Source organism: Ranitomeya imitator, chromosome 1 (assembly GCF_032444005.1).
Source record: "Ranitomeya imitator isolate aRanImi1 chromosome 1, aRanImi1.pri, whole genome shotgun sequence".
In the NCBI taxonomy this organism is placed as follows: Eukaryota; Metazoa; Chordata; class Amphibia; order Anura; family Dendrobatidae; genus Ranitomeya; species Ranitomeya imitator.
The window spans coordinates 377,207,324-377,226,085 of NC_091282.1; the positions used below are offsets into that span (position 1 = coordinate 377,207,324).

The 18,762-nt window shown below is 45.4% G+C and overlaps 1 protein-coding gene across 5 annotated transcripts in view; it reads left to right on the top strand.

Moving 5' to 3' along the window:
* The window catches only part of DCAF11 (DDB1 and CUL4 associated factor 11), a 73,277-nt gene that overhangs the window by 41,133 nt on the left and 13,382 nt on the right, over window positions 1-18,762 (top strand). For 4 of the 5 annotated variants that reach the window (XM_069761839.1, XM_069761824.1, XM_069761843.1 and 1 more), the window contains exons 4-8: window positions 1,279-1,397; window positions 9,575-9,630; window positions 9,747-9,847; window positions 12,978-13,124; window positions 14,695-14,749. In XM_069761839.1, the coding sequence (XP_069617940.1) occupies window positions 1,279-1,397; window positions 9,575-9,630; window positions 9,747-9,847; window positions 12,978-13,124; window positions 14,695-14,749 (478 nt within the window). The remainder of the gene's footprint in view (window positions 1-1,278; window positions 1,398-9,574; window positions 9,631-9,746; window positions 9,848-12,977; window positions 13,125-14,694; window positions 14,750-18,762) is intronic. The other variant, XM_069761847.1, reaches the window with a different exon arrangement.

Below are 18,762 nucleotides of genomic sequence, written 5' to 3' on the forward strand. Positions count from 1 at the left end.
ACGGACACCGGAATGTAAGTATGTACTGTTTTTTTTTTTTTTTTTTTTTTTTTTTTTTTTACATTTACGAGGTAACCAGGATAAACATCGGGTTACTAAGCGCGGCCCTGCGCTTAGTAACACGATGTTTACCCTGGTTACCCGGGGACCTCGGCATCGTTGGTCGCTGGAGAGCTGTCTGTGTGACAGCTCTCCAGCGACCACACAACGATTTACCAACGATCACGGCCAGGTCGTATCGCTGGTCGTGATCGTTGGTAAATCGTATAGTGTAACGGTACCCTAAGTTGGAGTGACAGAGGCTTCAGATCTACAGATAGCTCTTCAGAGTCATTTGCATATGAATTCAAATGCTAATTTCTCAGTATTGGAGGAACTGACTGGCCATGTAAAGGTATTGCTTGACTTGTCTTCGAAATAGTTAAATGCACTTATAAATATTTTGGGTTTGTGAAAATCTTGCTGACAGATTCCCTTTAAATTAAACCTCTTATACCTACAAGAAAACCTACTGATATTCTTGTATTAATGTTTAAGTCATAAAAAATTGTCTCTTCGGTTACAGTTTTTCTTTTGTTCAGGAATTCAGACCATTGTCTGCTTATAGCTATTTTTCAGTTCATGGTTTCAGGAAAGCCCTCTTTTTTTGTCAGGTCCCCCATCGTGGGAGTATTTTCTATTGACTTTTAGCCTGCCTTTTTTTGGTAGACCTTCCTTCTGCCCTACAGATTGTGTATAATTTATAATTAGGTGGTTTTCTGGCAAGCAAACAGGCAAAGATGCAGAAAGGATTGACTTTTAGGATTGCTTCATCCAATAGTGCAGTTCAAGTACACTTTCTCTCTGAAGAGGCTATTCTCATGTATAAATTCCCAGAGCAGCGTCACATGGCCTATAAGTCTCCTTATGCATTGTCCACGTTCCTTGTTAGACGCCTTGTCAGAGGACTCTCATTTTGCCAAATCAGATCTTTTGTTTTGCATTCAAACCTCCCCAAAATATGTCTACAAGTGGAGTTTCTGGTTTGGTTTCTTATCCTAAGTGATGAGTTAAAGCTTGTTGAAGGCTCAATATTGGCGTTTAGGATTGTTATAGCCAGTAGGCTGTACTAGCGTTCAAGTCCTTTTCTTCCCTGCAGAAGCTATTTGCACGTTTCTTAATAAACTTGTGACATTTTACTCCAAAGCTTTTTGCTCTAAGATTAGTGTATGAAATGCCGGTCTAAGTAACGTTTCCTCTTTATATGCTGCATGAATTTTTCGTTATCTGCTCTTGCAGTTGATGCCATGCCAGACACTGCAGTTCTGGATCAGAGCCAGATAAGAACACAGGTCTTGCTAGCTACTGGAAGGCTAGGAGCACGCAGACAACAGAATATTACCCGTCAGCTTCTGGAGGTAAACTTGCATTATTACGGTTGGATCTTGTGCCTCCAGGAACAATGGGGCACATATATTAACTCTACGTTCTGTGCTGGGGTGACAATGTGTTGAGAAGCTGAACTTCCCCCATACATGTCTGATGCTGGGTATATTATATAGTCAGCATCTGTGTCTAATGGCAGAGCTGGACGTTGTTTGCTACTGTTAACCATTTAGTTGCCTGTGTCGATCACTGACAGTGGCATTTAAATGAAGCTGGTGCGCCTGCGAATCGGCTACCACAACTAGATTCCAGGGTGCCGATGGGTGGCCATGGCAGCTGGGGACTGGCTGAAGGCCCCGTGACTGTCATGTTGGTACTCTAGAGGAGCTCAGCCATGGGCTAAGCTTTATAGCAGACTTTGATTTTACTGTATACTTTGATACTGTAGTATTGAAGTATATTGCATAAGGGATCAGAAACTCACAGGTTCCAGTCCCCAAATTGCACTAAAAACTCAAATAAAAATTAAAAAAAAAGTTTAAAAAAAAAAAAATTGGAATCGCTATCCATTTCCTCCTTGAAAAATAAAATAAGAAAAATAAACATCTGGTATTGAAACATCTGTAAAAAAAATCAGGTTTATCAAAATGTAAAATGAACACTATAAAGAAAAAAAAATTAAAATGCCTGAAATCTGTTTTTCATTCATTGTGCCTCACAAAAAAAAAAAAAACAGTAAAAAGTGATTAAAATGTCATATTGACCCCAAGATTGAATCAGTGAAAACATCAGCTCGCCACACTAAATACAAACCTCACAACTATGGAAAAATAAAAATGTAAAATGGTGACAGAAACAAAAAATTTTTTTTATATGTACTTCTTTATTTTCCATGTAAATAGAAAAAAACAAAATATATATGCAAGTTTGGAATCACCATGACCATACTGATGTGGAGTATCATGTTGACAGGTCATTTGGTTTATTTTGCCACCCAACGAAGGTCGTTAATACAAAGCTCAAAAAACAATGGTGGAATTACATTTTTTTTCACCATTTATTCTACTTGGTATTTTTTTCCCCCCATTTTTTCCAGTTCCTTTTACGCTAAAATGAATCGCGCTCCATTCAATACTATAGCTCATCCCACAAAAAAAACAAGCTTTTATACAGCTATGTAGAACATTAATCAAGTTAAGGGTCTTGGGGGGAAAAAAAGGGGCAAAAATGAAAAGTTGCCTAGTCCTGAAGGGTTTAAGATAGCTTTGTGAGAATTCTGGTAGAATTTACAAAAAATAAAAAATAAAAATGTTTTCATCACTTGCACCATGTGTATTTTTTAGTTATATCAGGCAGTTGACAGGTACACAATCATCATCATTTATCATAAGCGATAAATCTGGGGCATTTTAAGGTCTAAATTTACACTGCCCAAAAGTTAGACTGTATTACTAAATATGCCTCAATGAGTTGTTGTAATATTCCCCCTTTTTTACTTAAAGGGAACCTGTCACCGCGTTTTTTCAGTATGAGATAAAAATACCGTTAAATAGGGCCTGAGCTGTGCTTTACAATAGGTTATTTCTCTATCGCCTCATTGGGGGACACAGGAACCATGGGTGTATGCTGCTGCCACTAGGAGGCTGACACTATGCAAATAAAAAAAAGTTCGCTCCTCCTCTGCAGTGTACACCCCACTGACAGGAAGTAGGATATTCAGTTTAGCTTAGTGTCAGTAGGAGGTGGACATGTGTCTTTCAGTAGACCCCTATCTACCTGAGTGTGCGTCATTCCTTTTCAGGTACCACGGAGGGATACAGGGTGGTCAGTCACACCTGTAGTCCCACAAAGAGACTATGAGTACGGCGTGTACTGCCACCCCGTATCCTCATATGTCTAGTCGGCAGGACCCCAGCCCCTAACACTGAAGCGTGTTGAGGTGATTCAGACCCGGGCCTGCCTCCGTCTCCCACCCACTCGCCCACCAGTGCCTGTCGGTTCGAGGAGACACGGACGTCCCACTATGCTGGATTATCGGACATCCGATCTTGGATGGGGAGGTACTCTCTCTCTCTCTCCCCCCCAGGTACAGAGATAAGAAGATCACAGAAGAAAGAAGATCGGGAAAGAAAAAAAAAAAAAAAATTCCTTTATTTTAATAGTGGGCCCCTTATTCAGGTTACCTTTGCAGCAGTTTTAGGGCTTTCCTCAACACTTCCCCCGTGCTCCGGTGGTCATGTGATGTAATCTAGATCCCGGCCTCTTCCAGGCCTAGCTGCAGAGTGGGGCATTGTTTTGCAGCGTTTTTCAATCCTCCGCACCACTCCCCCATCCTCCGGCGGTCACCAGCTCTAATTTAGGTCCCGGCTTCACTCGGGCCTAGCTGCAGGGCTGGCTCCACCCCTCTTCTTCCTGCTTTTCGGGCGGGATTTTTTCCCACCTAGCTCTTAGTCAGCTCCTTCCTGCCGGGACTTAGCTCCGCTCCCGGCACTTGGCTCCGCCCCCTGGTCCCGCGGTTTAGCTCCGCCCCTTTTTCCTGTCTCAGAGCAGGCTTTTCAGCATGTGTCCCTGCAGTGTGCGCTTTTTCACTCCTGGTCCTGGACACCCTCTTGTGACTGCCATTTTTCCTATTGATCCAGATTGTACTTGTTTCCTGTGGAGCCTTCTCTTCCTGGCACAGCAGCCCTACAGTCTGGAGCTGAATACAGGATGACTGCACCTACTGTGAGTAGCTGCTCTGCAGCCCGACACTCTCCTCGGCTCTCCTATCCCCTAATGTTCTGGCATCAGTTAATGGGTCTGCTCATCATGAACCCACCGCCCAGGAGTTCCTACCCCGGGTGAGACCGAGGCCCCTATCCCTGGGTGGGCTTTCCTTCTGTCTCGGTCTGTGGCGGACCTCACCAGGATGTCACGTCCCTGGTGTCCGTGCTTGACAGATTGTCCCTCCCAGCCCCCTGCAGTTGCCAGTGGGTCACAGGATTCTCCATCCGGCCTTTTCAACACCGGTCACAAGAGATCCAGACAGGAGCGAAATTCTGTCCTTTTCCCGATCCATCTCGCCCTCCGGTCTGGCACGGTGAGATCCCTCTTCCAGATCCTCCTCTCCCGAGTCAGACGGGCGTCCTCGGTCATGTTTTCAGAGGAAGATTCAGACTTTGTTTCACTACAGGCCTCTAGCATGAGTGATAGGGTGCAAAGCCTTATTGTTGCAGTCAACCAGACCTTAGGCATCATGGATACCTCTACGGAACCCGCAGAAAAGGCGGTTTCGTTTAGACGGTCAAAACCAACTTCCAAGGTCTTTGCTCCACACACTGAATTTATTGTGGTACTTGCCAGGGGAAAGGTGAACCATACCAGATGCTTTCAGACAGGGAAGCGTCTCGGCATCCTATATCCCTTCTCCCCTGAGCTCATCGCTAACTGGACTGATTCCTCGGCAGCGGACTCGTCCGTCCGCAGACTGTCCGCCAACATGGTCCTTCCACTTTCTAATGCAGCATCCCTCATGGATTCCAAGGATACAATTATAGAATCGCTGGAAAAATCAGCCTTTTGAAGTGGCTGCTTCTGCTTTGTGCCTCGGCCATTGCCTCTACCTGGGTCTCAAGGACCACAGCTAGATGGACCAAACAGCCTTGTAAGGGTTCCACGGCTGGACCTCTTCCGGGGGAGCTGGCTGACCTGACGGACCAGATTTCCTATGCAGGGAAATATTTGGTAGCTGTCTCCCTAGATGCGTGTCTTGTGCAGCTCAGGTATCCAGCAATATGGTGACCATCTGGCGGAATATTTGGCTCAAGACATGGCAGGTGGACTTGTTTTCAAAGAAGTCCCTTACCAGCCTCCCTTTCAAGGGGGCCCGTCTTTGACTACATGCTGGAACAAATTATTAAGGACGCCACGGGAGGCACGAGCGTCGCTGGCCTCCCCTGATATGGCAGTTCAGCTCCCTTTTTGTCCTTTCGCTGGTTCGTGGCGTCAGAATATTCCTCTGGCTAGCACAGACCGCGGTCTCGCCTGGATAGAGAAAAGGCTTCCTTCAAGCCTACCCCTTCCTGGCGTTCCCTCAATTCCCATGGTAGGTCCACCAGGCCCAGACATGGCAGATCTTCCTTGGCATAACTCGTGCTAAGGGCCCAGCGTTCCTCCCAGTTTGGGCGGGCGTCTTTTTTGGAGGGACGTTTGGCTTGCCTCAGTCGAGGTCAGGGAGGTGGTATCCACTGGATACAAGATGGGGTTCGCTTCGCGGCCCCGGAATCGCTTCTTCGAATCCCACCCTCTAAAAGATCCTAATCTGATCCCAGGTTTCTTTGCGTCCATTGCCTTCTTTGTTCAGAGGTTATCGTTTCCATCTCAGAGTAGGAACGCTTCACAGGTTTCTATTCAAACCTGCTTGTAGTGCCGAAGAAGAACGGCGCAGTTCGACCCATCTGGTTCCTAAGTTAGTGAACGAAAGGTTCCGCCTGCGGCATTTCAGGATGGAGTCCCTCTGTTCAGTATTGGCTTGCATGGAACCACAGGAATTCCTGTGCTCCATAGATATCCAAGAAGCCTATCTCGATGTTCTGATTTTCCCAGCACACCTGTGTCTCCTGCGTTTCGTGGCGCAGAAGAGTCATTTCCAGTTCATCGCCCTGCCACTCGGTCTTGCGACCGCACCCAGTGTCTTCATAAAGATCATGGCTACATTTATGGCCATTTTGAGGATCAGGGGCCTAGTGCTCATTCTGTACCTCGAAGACATCAAAGCTCCGCCCCCCTCTCAGGCCCAGGAGAGTGACAATCGTCCTCGACTCCCTGTCCCGTTTCTGGTGGCTGGTCAGCAGAACAAAGTCTTGTCTTGTTCCGAGTCAGTGCCTCGTCTTCTAAGGCATGCTGTTCGACACCTGTCAGTCGAGGGTTTTTTGTTATTTTTTCTTCTCAAGGAGAAACGGGCAATTCTCCAGGACGGAGTTCTCTGCAAGGCCCTCGGCTGCGTTCCTTCCGTTCAGCAATGAAGGTCCTGGGACAAATGGTGGCAGCATCGGAAGCGTTCCCTTTTTGCGCTGTTCCACTTCAGCAGGCCATCCTTTCTCAGTGGGACAGGTCTGTGCTGTCTCTGGATCGTCCGATTCGGCCTTCCGTCCGATTCAAATGGTCTCTCAGCTGGTGGCTGTCATCCCCTCTCATTCCCCAGGTCCGGTCCTTCCTTCTCGCCCATGGCAGGTGGTGACGACGGTCGCCAGCCTTCCCGGCTGGGGCGCGGTTTCCCGCAATCCGTCAGTTAAAGGGGCGTTGGTCGGAGCAAGATTCTCCTCTGCCGATCGACATCCTTGAGATAGCGGCCATTCTTCTGTCCCTGAGTCACTGGGAAAAGGTTCTCAGAGGTCTGCCAGTCAGAATCCAGACGTCCAATGCCACGGCTGTGGCATATGTCAAACACCAAGGAGGGAATCAGTCTCTGCCACGAGGGCCTTTCGGCAGGAGAGTGGTCCCTCCATCGGGAGGTCTTCCTTCAAATTTGCCTTTGATGGGGATCTCCGGACGCGGATCTCTTGGCGTCGCGACTGCTTAGGAAGGTTCCACCGTTTGTTTCCATGTCCGCGATCCTCTTGTAGTGGAGACCGATGCTTTGGCCATTCCTGGGTCGCATTTTGTATTTCCCTATCTGTTTTCTCCCCTTCCCTTCTTCCCAGGCTGTTGAAGATCATTGCGGAGGGGGTGCCGGTCTTTCTGATCGCACCAGATTGGCCCAGAAGGTTCTGGTTCGCTGAGATCGTCAATCTCCTCGCGGACTTCCACTGGAGGCCCCAGACAGGCCAGATCTTCTGTCCCAAGGACCGATCTGCCACCAGCGTTCTTGGTTGCTCAATTTAACATCTTGGCTGTTGAATCCTTCCATTTGGCCTTTTCTCAAGGCGGGACTTGATGCTGGCCTTGCCTTTAGTCCTCTAAAGGGTCAGGTAGCAACAATTTCCATTCTCTTTCTGAAGTCCCATTTCAGAAGTCCTTGACTTCCTGTTCTCAGGTCAGATATTTAGATCTGAGAGACCTCGGTGGTTGATACCTCTTAATGGCTAACTGAAAAGATGGTAGCAAATTGCAAACCTTCGAGACTTCTCAGGCCTCTTCATCAGGCATAGACTAGTTCAATTCCAAATATTTGTCTATCTACTGGCTATCACGGTACAAGGATATATATCCGTCCCGTTCTCAGGTCAGAACTTTTCTTCAAGGAGTGGTGCATGCAGCTCTCTTGTACCGGACTCTCGTGGATCCCAAGGACCTTAATCTTGTTCTGGAGGCTCAGTGGGGTTCCCCCCCCTTGAACCTCCCCATGAGGCCTCACTGTCTGTTCTGTCCTGCAAGGTGTCGTTTCTGGTGGCCATCACCTCCATTAGGCGCGTCTCGGAGTTGGTGGCTCTCTCCTGTCACCCCATTTCTTGGTTCTTCACCAAGATAAGGTAGTTTTACGGCCATCGTCGTTACTTCAATAAGATCGTCCTTCCCACCTTTTTGTTCTGCTCCGACCTATTCTCTGGAGCGTTCGCTGAACAGGCCAGACCTGGTCAGGGCGGTGAGGATCTATTTGTCTAGGACCACCTTCTTTAGGAAGACGGACCGTCTATTTGTCATTCCAGATGGTGCGCCAAGAGGCCTGCCAGCCTCCAAGGTTATGATTGTTCTCTGGATCAGACCTGCTATTCTGGAGGCTTACCGGGTCAGGAACAGAGTGACACCTCCTGGGATTAAGACTCACTCTGCCCCGGGCAGTGGGCGCCTCCTGGGCGGTACACCATGGGGCATCCGCCCTACAACTTTGCAAGGCAACCTGGTGTTCCATTCACTCATTTGCCAAATGTTATAAGCTCCATACCTACATTTCGGCAGTTGCCAGCCTAGGCGGAAGGATCTTGCAGGCGGGAGTGGTAAGTTCTCCGACCTGAATGGAGTTTTTTTCTGCTGTTCCCACCCCAGGGACTGCTTTGGGACGTCCCATGGTTCCTGTGTCCCCCAATGAGGCGATAGAGAAAACAGGATTTTTGGTTGCTTACCGTAAAATCTGTTTCTTGGAGCCTTCATTGAGGGACACAGCACCCTCCCAAGTTGAACAGCTCTGTTTTATTGTGTTATATTGTCACAGTTTGACTTTCTATCTTTAACATGTTGCTTCTCCTACTGCTTTCTCACTAACTGAATATCCTACTTCCTGTCAGTGTGGTGTACACTGTAGAGGAGGAGCGAACTTTTTTTATTTGCATAGTGTCAGCCTCCTAGTGGCAGCAGCATACACCCATGGTTCCTGTGTCCCCCAATGAAGGCTCCGAGAAACAGATTTTACGGTAAGCAACCAAAAATCCTGTTTTTTTGTCCTCTGATTCCCCACCTATGCTGCCGAAATACCTTACAAAAGTCGGCGTTTTCGCCTGTCAATCAGGCTGGTCTGGTCAAAAGGGCGTGGTCACAGCGCTGTTTCTCCCCCCACATCTTGCTTATGTTCCCACTGGTGGCGTACTGCTTCTCGCATGCGCAAGTGCCGAATGCACTGCGCAGCTGTAGAAAAAGAGCGCGCTCTCCGCTATTCAGCGGTTTCTCGGTGGGCGCGGCCATCTTCCTGAGGCCGCGCGTGCGCAGATGGAGTGTCCTGCTTCCTGGGGCTTCAGGAAAATGGCCGCGGGATGCGAACTCTGCTTCAGGAAAATGGCCGCCGCAATCTCCATCTGCGCACGCGTGGCATCCCGCAGCCATTTTCCTGAAGCCCCGGGAAACAGGACACTCCATCTGCGCACACGCGGCCTCAGGTAGATGGCCGCGCACACTGAGAAACTGCTTTTTCTACAGCTGCGCAGTGCATTCGGCACTTGCGCATGCGAGAAGCACTACGCCATCAACGGGAACATAAGCAAGATGTGAGGGAGAAACAGCGCTGTGACCGCCCTTTTGACCAGACCAGCCTGATTGACAGGCGAAAACGGCGACTTTTGTAAGGTATTTCGGCAGCATAGGTGGGGAATCTGGGGACAAAAAATACCCTATTGTAAAGCACAGCTCAGGCCCTATTTAACGGTATTTTTATCTCATACTGAAAAAACGGGGCGACAGGTTCCCTTTAAGTTTTCACAAATTATTATTATTATTATTATTATTATTTTGCCAATTATTGGTAACAAATCTGAATATTTTACTAAAATTTTTATACCATTGTTGACTTTGTTGAATACAGAGAGAGCGTGGAGGTTGTGGATTCTCGCATGGCGTGCGCTGCCGCATGACATCTCAGTGAGTATTTATTTAGGCTTATGGCGACTTTGCCTGTTTTGGTAATACTCCCCAATGAGATACATTATAGCAGTCTGTCTCAAACAGTTAAAATCTTTAAAATTGCTTTGTTGCAGCTTTCTGCCAAACCATGTTTCTGCCACGGATTCTTACTCTCAGAAGGCCTTCTGTGGGGTATATGCTTCAGATGGATCCATCTTTATGTCTGCTTGCCAGGGTATAGTATTTTCTATATTACTACCTCTTGCCTTATCTACAACCATTTAGTGTGTTAAGTCCTCCATAGTCCACAACCAGCATGAATCGCACATTGGCTGGGAAATTTCAGCCGTGTGCGCTTTATTCTGCTGCATATCAGAGAAAAGATACTTTGAGAAGCTGTCTTGGAAACATCGGTCTCTGACTAGTCCAGGGCAGGTCCCCAGTGTCTTCTCCCTGCAGGTCTCTCCGTCAGTGTGTGTATGGGGACATACCTGCCAGACTAGAGGAGCGAGCAAGGAGAAGCCTCCAGGGGTCTGCCTTGCTTTCTAAATTGCTTCTTATATTTACAGTACACTGGGGATAAGCGATGCATTCCATTCTTCTTTTGAGCATGAACCTGGGATTAAGATATAAGTATTTTTTTTTCTATAGTTTATTTTCTCATTAAATGGATTGTCCAGACATATAATTTTGATGACTTATCCTTTAAATATGTCATCTGTATCAAATTGATGGTCCAAGACCCAGCACCGCCACCAATCAGTTGTTATTAACTCTTCTCTGAGGTTGATGTCACTAGTAAATGGCGCTGGATCTGTTCTGCTGCACTCAGTGTAATGGCCACTGATTGAAGATAATAGGACCAGACCTGCATTTCACTGTTTACATCCAGCTGCCACCGGATCTATTAACAGCTGATCGGTAAGGGATGCTGGGTGTCGGTCTCCCACTAATTTAATATTTTGACATAGGCTGTTTCGGGGTTTTTTAATCCCATACTTTGTAGCCAGTTGTACTGTCCACCATGCTATATATGCAGTGATGGCTGAAAGTGTTGGCACCCTTGAAATTGTTCCAGAAAATTAAGTATTTCTCCCAGAAAATTATTGCAATTACACACGTTTTATTATACACATGTTTATTTCCTTTGTGTGTTCGGAGAAAAGGATGCACACTTGTTGTGAGCAAGTCACTTTTCTGTTTATTCACACAAGAATGCGGTCTCTTATACCATTTACAGCAATGTAACCAATGTAGCCCCCCTGTTACCCAGGTCATGATGACTTTATTTACCATGTACCCAAAACATGTTTTTGCAGAATCTTGAAAACATTTCATATGAGATAAGAAGTATAAAATCCTTGAATATGAGACTATAAGGCTACGACACTAATAGAACAAAAAGGAAAAACATTAACCCTTCTATTTCAAAATTGGGGGTAAACACCTTGGTATCAAGCATGTGATGCTTGTTCAAACTCTATTATGGCAAGTAACAAGTGTGGGTAATATGAAAATCACACCTGAAACCAGATAACAAGGGGAGAAGTTGACTCAGCCTTTGCATTGTGTGTCTGTGTGTGCCACACTAAGCATGGAGAACAGAAAGAGAACTGTCTGAGGACTTAAGAACTAAAATTGTTGAAAAATATCAACAATCTCAAGATTACAAGTCCGTCTGCAGAGATCTTGATGTTCCTTTATCCACGGTGCACAACATAATTAAGAAGTTTACAACCCATGGCACTTTAGCTAATCTATGTGGACATGGACGGCAGAAAAAAATTGATGACAGGTTGCAATGAAGGATAGTCTGGATGGTGGATAAGCAGTTCCAATAAATTCAAGATGTCCTGCAGGCTCAGGGTGCATCAGTGTCAACACGAACGTCGACATTTAAACAAAATGAAATGCTATGGCAGGAGACCGAGGAGGACTCCACTGCTGACACAGAGACATAAAAAAGCTTGCTGTTTGTCAAAATGGACGTGGGTAAGCCAAAATCTGAAAAGTGTCTTGTGGACAGATGAGACCAAGATAAAGCTTTTTGGTAAAGCGCATCATTCTACTGTTTACCAAAAATGGATTGAGGCCTACAAAGGAAAAAAAAAAAAGTATCCACAGTCAAATATGGTGGAAGTTCAATGATGTTTTTTTTTTTTTACCTGCCTTTAACAGTGGATGCCTTGACAGTCAAGATTACCAAAAGAATTTTGGTTGCAATGTAGTGTCCAGTGTCAGAAAGCTGGGTTTGCTTCCTAGGTTATTCCAGCAGGACAATGACCCCAAACATATTTCAGGAAGCTCCTAGAGATGGATGGAAACAAAGCGCTGGAGTGGTCTGAAGTCAGCAATGAGTCCGGATCTAAATTACATTGAACACATGTGAAGAGATCTTAAAATTGCTGTTGGGAGAAAGCACCCTTCAAATGAGAGATCTGGAGCAGTTCCTGGGTTCTAATCCCACCCAGGACAACATCTGCAAAGAGTTTGTATGTTCTCTCCGTGTTTGCGTGGGTTTCCTCCGGGCACTCCGGTTTCCTCCCACATGCCAAAGACATACTGATAGGAATTCTAGATTGTGAGCCCAATCGGGGACAGTGATGATAATGTGTGCAAACTGTAAAGCGCTGCGGAATATGTTAGCGCTATATAAAAATAAAGATTATTATCTATTCAAAAGGGTGTGCAACCAAATATTAATTTGAAGTTGTGTGTGAAATTATGTCCAAATTGCCTTTCTTTCTGGAGTTTTTTGTGTTATTCCAATACACACGAATGAAATAAATATGTGTATTGGCAATAATTCTCTGGGAGAAATACTTTGTTTTCTGGAACAATTTCAAGGGTGCCAACACTTTCGCCCATGACGCAATGTGTGGATTACACTATAGTATTTGACTTTGGCACACATGTTCAGTCTGTGTTTTCATGTGAAACGAATGACAATTCTTTTTGGTTACGCGTTATATGTGCTATGTGTTCATTGTCCATATGTGATATCTTTAGCTGGTTGGGTGGCTGCAAACTACCGACATGCCTGTTGGACCAGGGTCCTGAAAATCTTTTTGTTTAACTCCTTGTCTACACATAATTGTTCATATTAATTGAAAGTTTTTTGAGTGTGTTTTCCACCTTTTGAATTAGGGACGAAGGGACTTGTGTGTATGTTCCAATGTTTTTAACAAAATGTATATATAGACCATAAATGACTTTGCATAATGAATATCGCAGAGTGCCTCGGTTGTGCCCTAATGTCTTTCTCTTGTCCTATAGTTATAGTAGAAAACAAATTGTTCATATCTGTGGACAATTGGGTGAATCACCCAAACATTGTGAACCCTGTCTTTTGTATTCAACCTCAGATCAGAATATTCGCCTTTACAACTGCCGCTATGGGTCTTTCAAGAAGTTTCGAACAATAAAAGCTCGAGATGTGGGCTGGAGTGTCCTTGATGTAGCATTTACTCCAGATGGAGGACATTTCCTGTACTCCAGCTGGTCTGACTACAGTTAGTATATACCCATTTATCCAAGTATAAAAAAAAAAAGATTTGTCTCTGCCTATTCTTTATACTAGGATCATTTTCTGAACTACCCGAATAATCTTACAAAGGATGAAATTGGTCCAAGTAGGACGTTTTACACTTTCAGATATTTTGCTTAATACATTTATTTTTTTTTCTTTCTCATCTGGTAAAATAGGCCTAATATAATACTTTTCTATTGAAGTTGTTTTTCAAATGCTGTTTACACACTCTTAACTAGTGATGAGCGAGTATACTCATTGCTCAGGTTTTCCCAAGCACGCTCGTGTGATCTCGGAGTATTTGTGAGTGCTCGGAGATTTAGTTTTTGTCAACACAGCTGCATGATTTGCGGCTGCTAGCCAGCCTGAGTACATGTGGGGGTTGCCTGGTTGCTAGGGAATCCTCACATGTACTTCGGCTGGCTAGCAGCCGTAAATCATGCAGCTGCGTTGGCAAAATCTAAATCTCCAAGCACTAACAAATACTCGGAGACCACCCGAGCATACTCGGGAAAACCTGAGCAACGAGTATACTTGCTCATCACTAACTCTAACCTTTCTGATTGGTAGCCAAATTATTACGCTCCTCAGATCAGTTTGATGGAGGATACTACAAACTTTGATCAGATGAGTTGGCTATTGACACACACGTTTAGATTGGACAGAAAATAGTTGAATATCTGTCACTCTTTAATTGCATTGAGCTGACTTATCACTGTAACAGACATCCCTTTTATGACATCATCCCTTTTAGACAGTCAGCAGCATGAAAATCATGATTTGACATAGATCCCACACTTCCACCAACCAGGGGTCACAGATTGACTTACTGTGTTTTCACAGTTGCTGACTGGCTAAGAGGAATCATAAGCCATGTGATTCCACGGAAACAAGAATGTATTGTAACCATTCACTTTGTTTGAATGTTTAGTATAGGAACTTGTACCCTGTAATGTACGTTACAAATCTTTAAAGTAGTGAAAAGCTGAGACACCAAATTCTTGATAAAAGCTGCAGAATATTCTTCAACTTCAGTCTTTTTCCCCTGCCTCCTGCTTGTGAGAGCTGACAGGTAGAAACCAATCAGCAGAAGACAGGCAAGGACTGCATCACATAGGAATATACTGAAACTCTGTTATACACATCAGGGAGAGCAGTTTTATGTCACCTTGTATAATAATACTATGGGACGGAGAATGGATAATGCAAATATGGTACCTCTTGTATGGACATATTAGTTTGAAAACTCTGATAAGTTCATTGTATGCTTAACAACAAGAATATAAGTGGGCCTTGTTGACAGTGTGGAGGTATGGGTAAGAGAATGTTTTGTGGTATTATAAACTGTTAAAAAAGAAAGAACAGGAGCAGTGGTGGGGAAGCACCAGGGTGAGTAACAGCTGCCTGTGATGGACAAACATTGATCCTAAAACTGGTTCCTAGTGGTGGCTTAGATTTGTCCACATTTGTTATTAATATTATATGCAGATTGCTAAGAGTATTACAGTACATATTTTTATATGCAATAATTTAAGTTTTTCTTTTGATCACAGTTCACATCTGCAATATATATGAGGACACAGAATCGCACACTGCACTTGATCTCAGGTACTATTTGCATCAACAATATGCTGGATATCGTGCATGTTTTCTGGATCATGTTGATTTTGTGCATTGTACTTCCATCTAGGAAAGTAATTTTAATCCTGCCCTGCTGGTGTGGGTTCATTATCATGTACATCACACTGCCCAGTGACTAGACAGCCTGTAGTACTTATTACAGCCTCTAGCTGCAGTAAGCAGCATGGAGAAAAACTTTCATCAGTCACGTTACCCTTTAGATGTCACTCCACCGCAGCCATCTACCTCAACGCATATCGCAAGCCCCTAACGGGATTCTTGTACCATTTGTGCACAATTTCTCTTTATGACCTTCCATATGAGCAAGGTTTGAAAAAGACCCAAGATAGGGTCAAAACGTTACCTTTGCCTTCCTCATTTGACCTGACTGTGGTGAATTTATTGCACTTTTTTTGTGATTGAAATAAATCTTTTGCTTTTCTAGATATTATTTTTTGAGTGCGACTGTTTATCTTTATGACTAAGGCTATAGTCACTTTATTTTCAGACCACACTTGAAAAAAACGGATTTGTGCAGAACTCCCACTAGCACCTTTCTCCTTTGCCTCATTGGGGGACACAGACCATGGGTGTATGCTGCTGCCACCAGGAGGCTGACACTAAGTAATACAAAGAAAGTGATCTCCTCCCCTGCAGTATACAGGTCCTTCTCAAAAAATTAGCATATAGTGTTAAATTTCATTATTTACCATAATGTAATGATTACAATTAAACTTTCATATATTATAGATTCATTATCCACCAACTGAAATTTGTCAGGTCTTTTATTGTTTTAATACTGATGATTTTGGCATACAACTCCTGATAACCCAAAAAACCTGTCTCAATAAATTAGCATATCAAGAAAAGGTTCTCTAAACGACCTATTACCCTAATCTTCTAAATCAACTAATTAACTCTAAACACATGCAAAAGATACCTGAGGCTTTTATAAACTCCCTGCCTGGTTCATTACTCAAAACCCCCATCATGGGTAAGACTAGCGACCTGACAGATGTCAAGAAGGCCATCATTGACACCCTCAAGCAAGAGGGTAAGACCCAGAAAGAAATTTCTCAACAAATAGGCTGTTCCCAGAGTGCTGTATCAAGGCACCTCAATGGTAAGTCTGTTGGAAGGAAACAATGTGGCAGAAAACGCTGTACAACGAGAAGAGGAGACTGGACCCTGAGGAAGATTGTGGAGAAGGACCGATTCCAGACCTTGGGGAACCTGAGGAAGCAGTGGACTGAGTCTGGTGTGGAAACATCCAGAGCCACCGTGCACAGGCGTGTGCAGGAAATGGGCTACAGGTGCCGCATTCCCCAGGTAAAGCCACTTTTGAACCATAAACAGCGGCAGAGGCGCCTGACCTGGGCTACAGAGAAGCAGCACTGGACTGTTGCTAAGTGGTCCCAAGTACTTTTTTCTGATGAAAGCAAATTTTGCATGTCATTCGGAAATCAAGGTGCCAGAGTCTGGAGGAAGACTGGGGAGAAGGAAATGCCAAAATGCCTGAAGTCCAGTGTCAAGTACCCACAGTCAGTGATGGTGTGGGGTGCCATGTCAGCTGCTGGTGTTGGTCCACTGTGTTTCATCAAGGGCAGGGTCAATGCAGCTAGCTATCAGGAAATTTTGGAGCACTTCATGCTTCCATCGGCTGAAATGCTTTATGGAGATGAAGATTTCATTTTTCAGCACGACCTGGCACCTGCTCACAGTGCCAAAACCACTGGTAAATGGTTTACTGACCATGGTATTACTGTGCTCAATTGGCCTGCCAACTCTCCTGACCTGAACCCCATAGAGAATCTGTGGGATATTGTGAAGAGAAAGTTGAGAGACGCAAGACCCAACACTCTGGATGAGCTTAAGGCCGCTATTGAAGCATCCTGGGCCTCAATAACATCTCAGCAGTGTCACAGGCTGATTGCCTCCATGCCACGCCGCATTGAAGCAGTCATTTCTGCCAAAGGATTCCCGACCAAGTATTGAGTGCATAACTGAACATTATTATTTGTTGGTTTTATTGTTTGTTATTAAAAAACACTTTTATTTGATTGGATGGGTGAAATATGCTAATTTATTGAGACAGGTTTTTTGGGTTATCAGGAGTTGTATGCCAAAATCATCAGTATTAAAACAATAAAAGACCTGACAAATTTCAGTTGATGGATAATGAATCTATAATATATGAAAGTTTAATTGTAATCATTACATTATGGTAAATAATGAAATTTAACACTATATGCTAATTTTTTGAGAAGGACCTGTACACCCTCCTGCTGGCCCCCAGCTAACCAGTTCTTGCTTAGTGTCCGTAGGAGGCACACAGATGGGTCTGCTATTCAGACCCAAAGAACTCTTTTTACTTTAACCTTTTACAACGGACGAAGGGGGCGACGGATTCTTTCATGTTCCGATCTCCCCCAAACCAACAACAGGCGAGCACGGGAGTTTTACCTCTCCGTTTCCTCTCCTGCGACGTGGGAAGCCACTGCCTGAGCTGATTCTAGGGGCGACGGGCCCCTTCTAGGGCACCGATCTCCCCCCTCCCTTATCAGACGAGCACTGGAGTTTCACCTTCAGTATCCTCTTCTGCAGCCAGGCCTATTGCCGGACATTCAGCCCTGTCCACCAGGTTTTACCCTCGGCTGTACAGAGGCACCTTTCAGCGTGGCGTCCGAGCAGCCCCCACTGCACCACCACTATTAAGAGCGGATGGTACATGGAGGCGGACAGTTCCTCTCCACCTCCCTGCTAAAGGAACGATGGATTGAGGACTTTTCTTACCCCTGCACCGTCCAAACAGCAGCAACAGCACAGGATCTTTTCTCTACCTCTGACCTGCTGAACAAAGCTGCATACTGGGGTAAGTGCTGGGACTCGAGCGGTTGGAGGGCTCTGCGCATCTGGCGGTTTATTCCCTCGTTCGGCGCCGGCTGGCTTCAAAAATTTAGCCCCGGCTTCGGGTTTGTGTAGGCCGCAACCCGGAACTCTTCAGGCTCCGCCCCCCTATTCAGGCGCCTCTCCTTCAGGACGAGAGCTCTATTCTCGGCGGCCATCTTCATCCTCCTGCCATTTCCGGACACGAGCTCATCCGGAAGTGGCTGCTGCATCGCACCGGCGGTACTCAGCGCTGAACTCAGCGCTATTCCAGACGGGGGACTCAAAATCTCGGTAAGGAGAATCCTCCCTCCGCACCCCTCCCCCGCACGCACCCCGGCAGCATAAAGGGACTAGCGTTCCCTCTTTTTTAATACTTAACACCTGCAATCTCTGGTTGTCCAGCAGCCTCTGGTCTTAAAGGCACAGGTCTTAAGGGTACATGACCGCATTCCCTGGCCTTAAAGACTCATGCACCTTATAGGTACATGTCCAGCTTTCCCTGGCTTTAACTCATGACCAGCATCCCCTGGTCTTAAAGGTTCCCTAGTTTTTAAAAAGGGGCACATTACCAGCATTCTCTGCTCTTTAAGTCATGACCAGCCAGGAGCCGGTCACCTTCCACAGAGTACTTAGTTCAAATGAGCTCAGGAGCCCTCCGCCGCCGCCGATCCCGGCTCTTCCCAGAGTACCTGGTTCCCCTCAAGGGGCTTCACCTCTGGCATAATCTTTGAAAAATGCCCCGGTCTTAAAGGCACATGACCAGTATTCCTGGTCTTAAGGGCACGTGACCAGTATTCTTGGTCTTAAAGGCACGTGACCAGTATTCCTGGTCTTAAGGGCACGTGGCCTGTATTCCCTGGTCTTAAAGGCGCATGACCAGTATTCCTTGGTCTTAAGGGCACATGTCCAGTATTACCTGGTCTTAAAGGCACATGACCAGTATGTCCTGGTCTTAAAGGCACGTGACCAGTAGGCCCTGGTCTTAAAGGCACATGACCAGTATGCCCTGGTCTTAAAGGCATTTAACCAATATTCCCTGGTTTTAAAGGATCATGACCAGTATGCCCTGGTCGTAAAAGCACATGACCAGTATGCCCTGGTCTTAAAGGCAC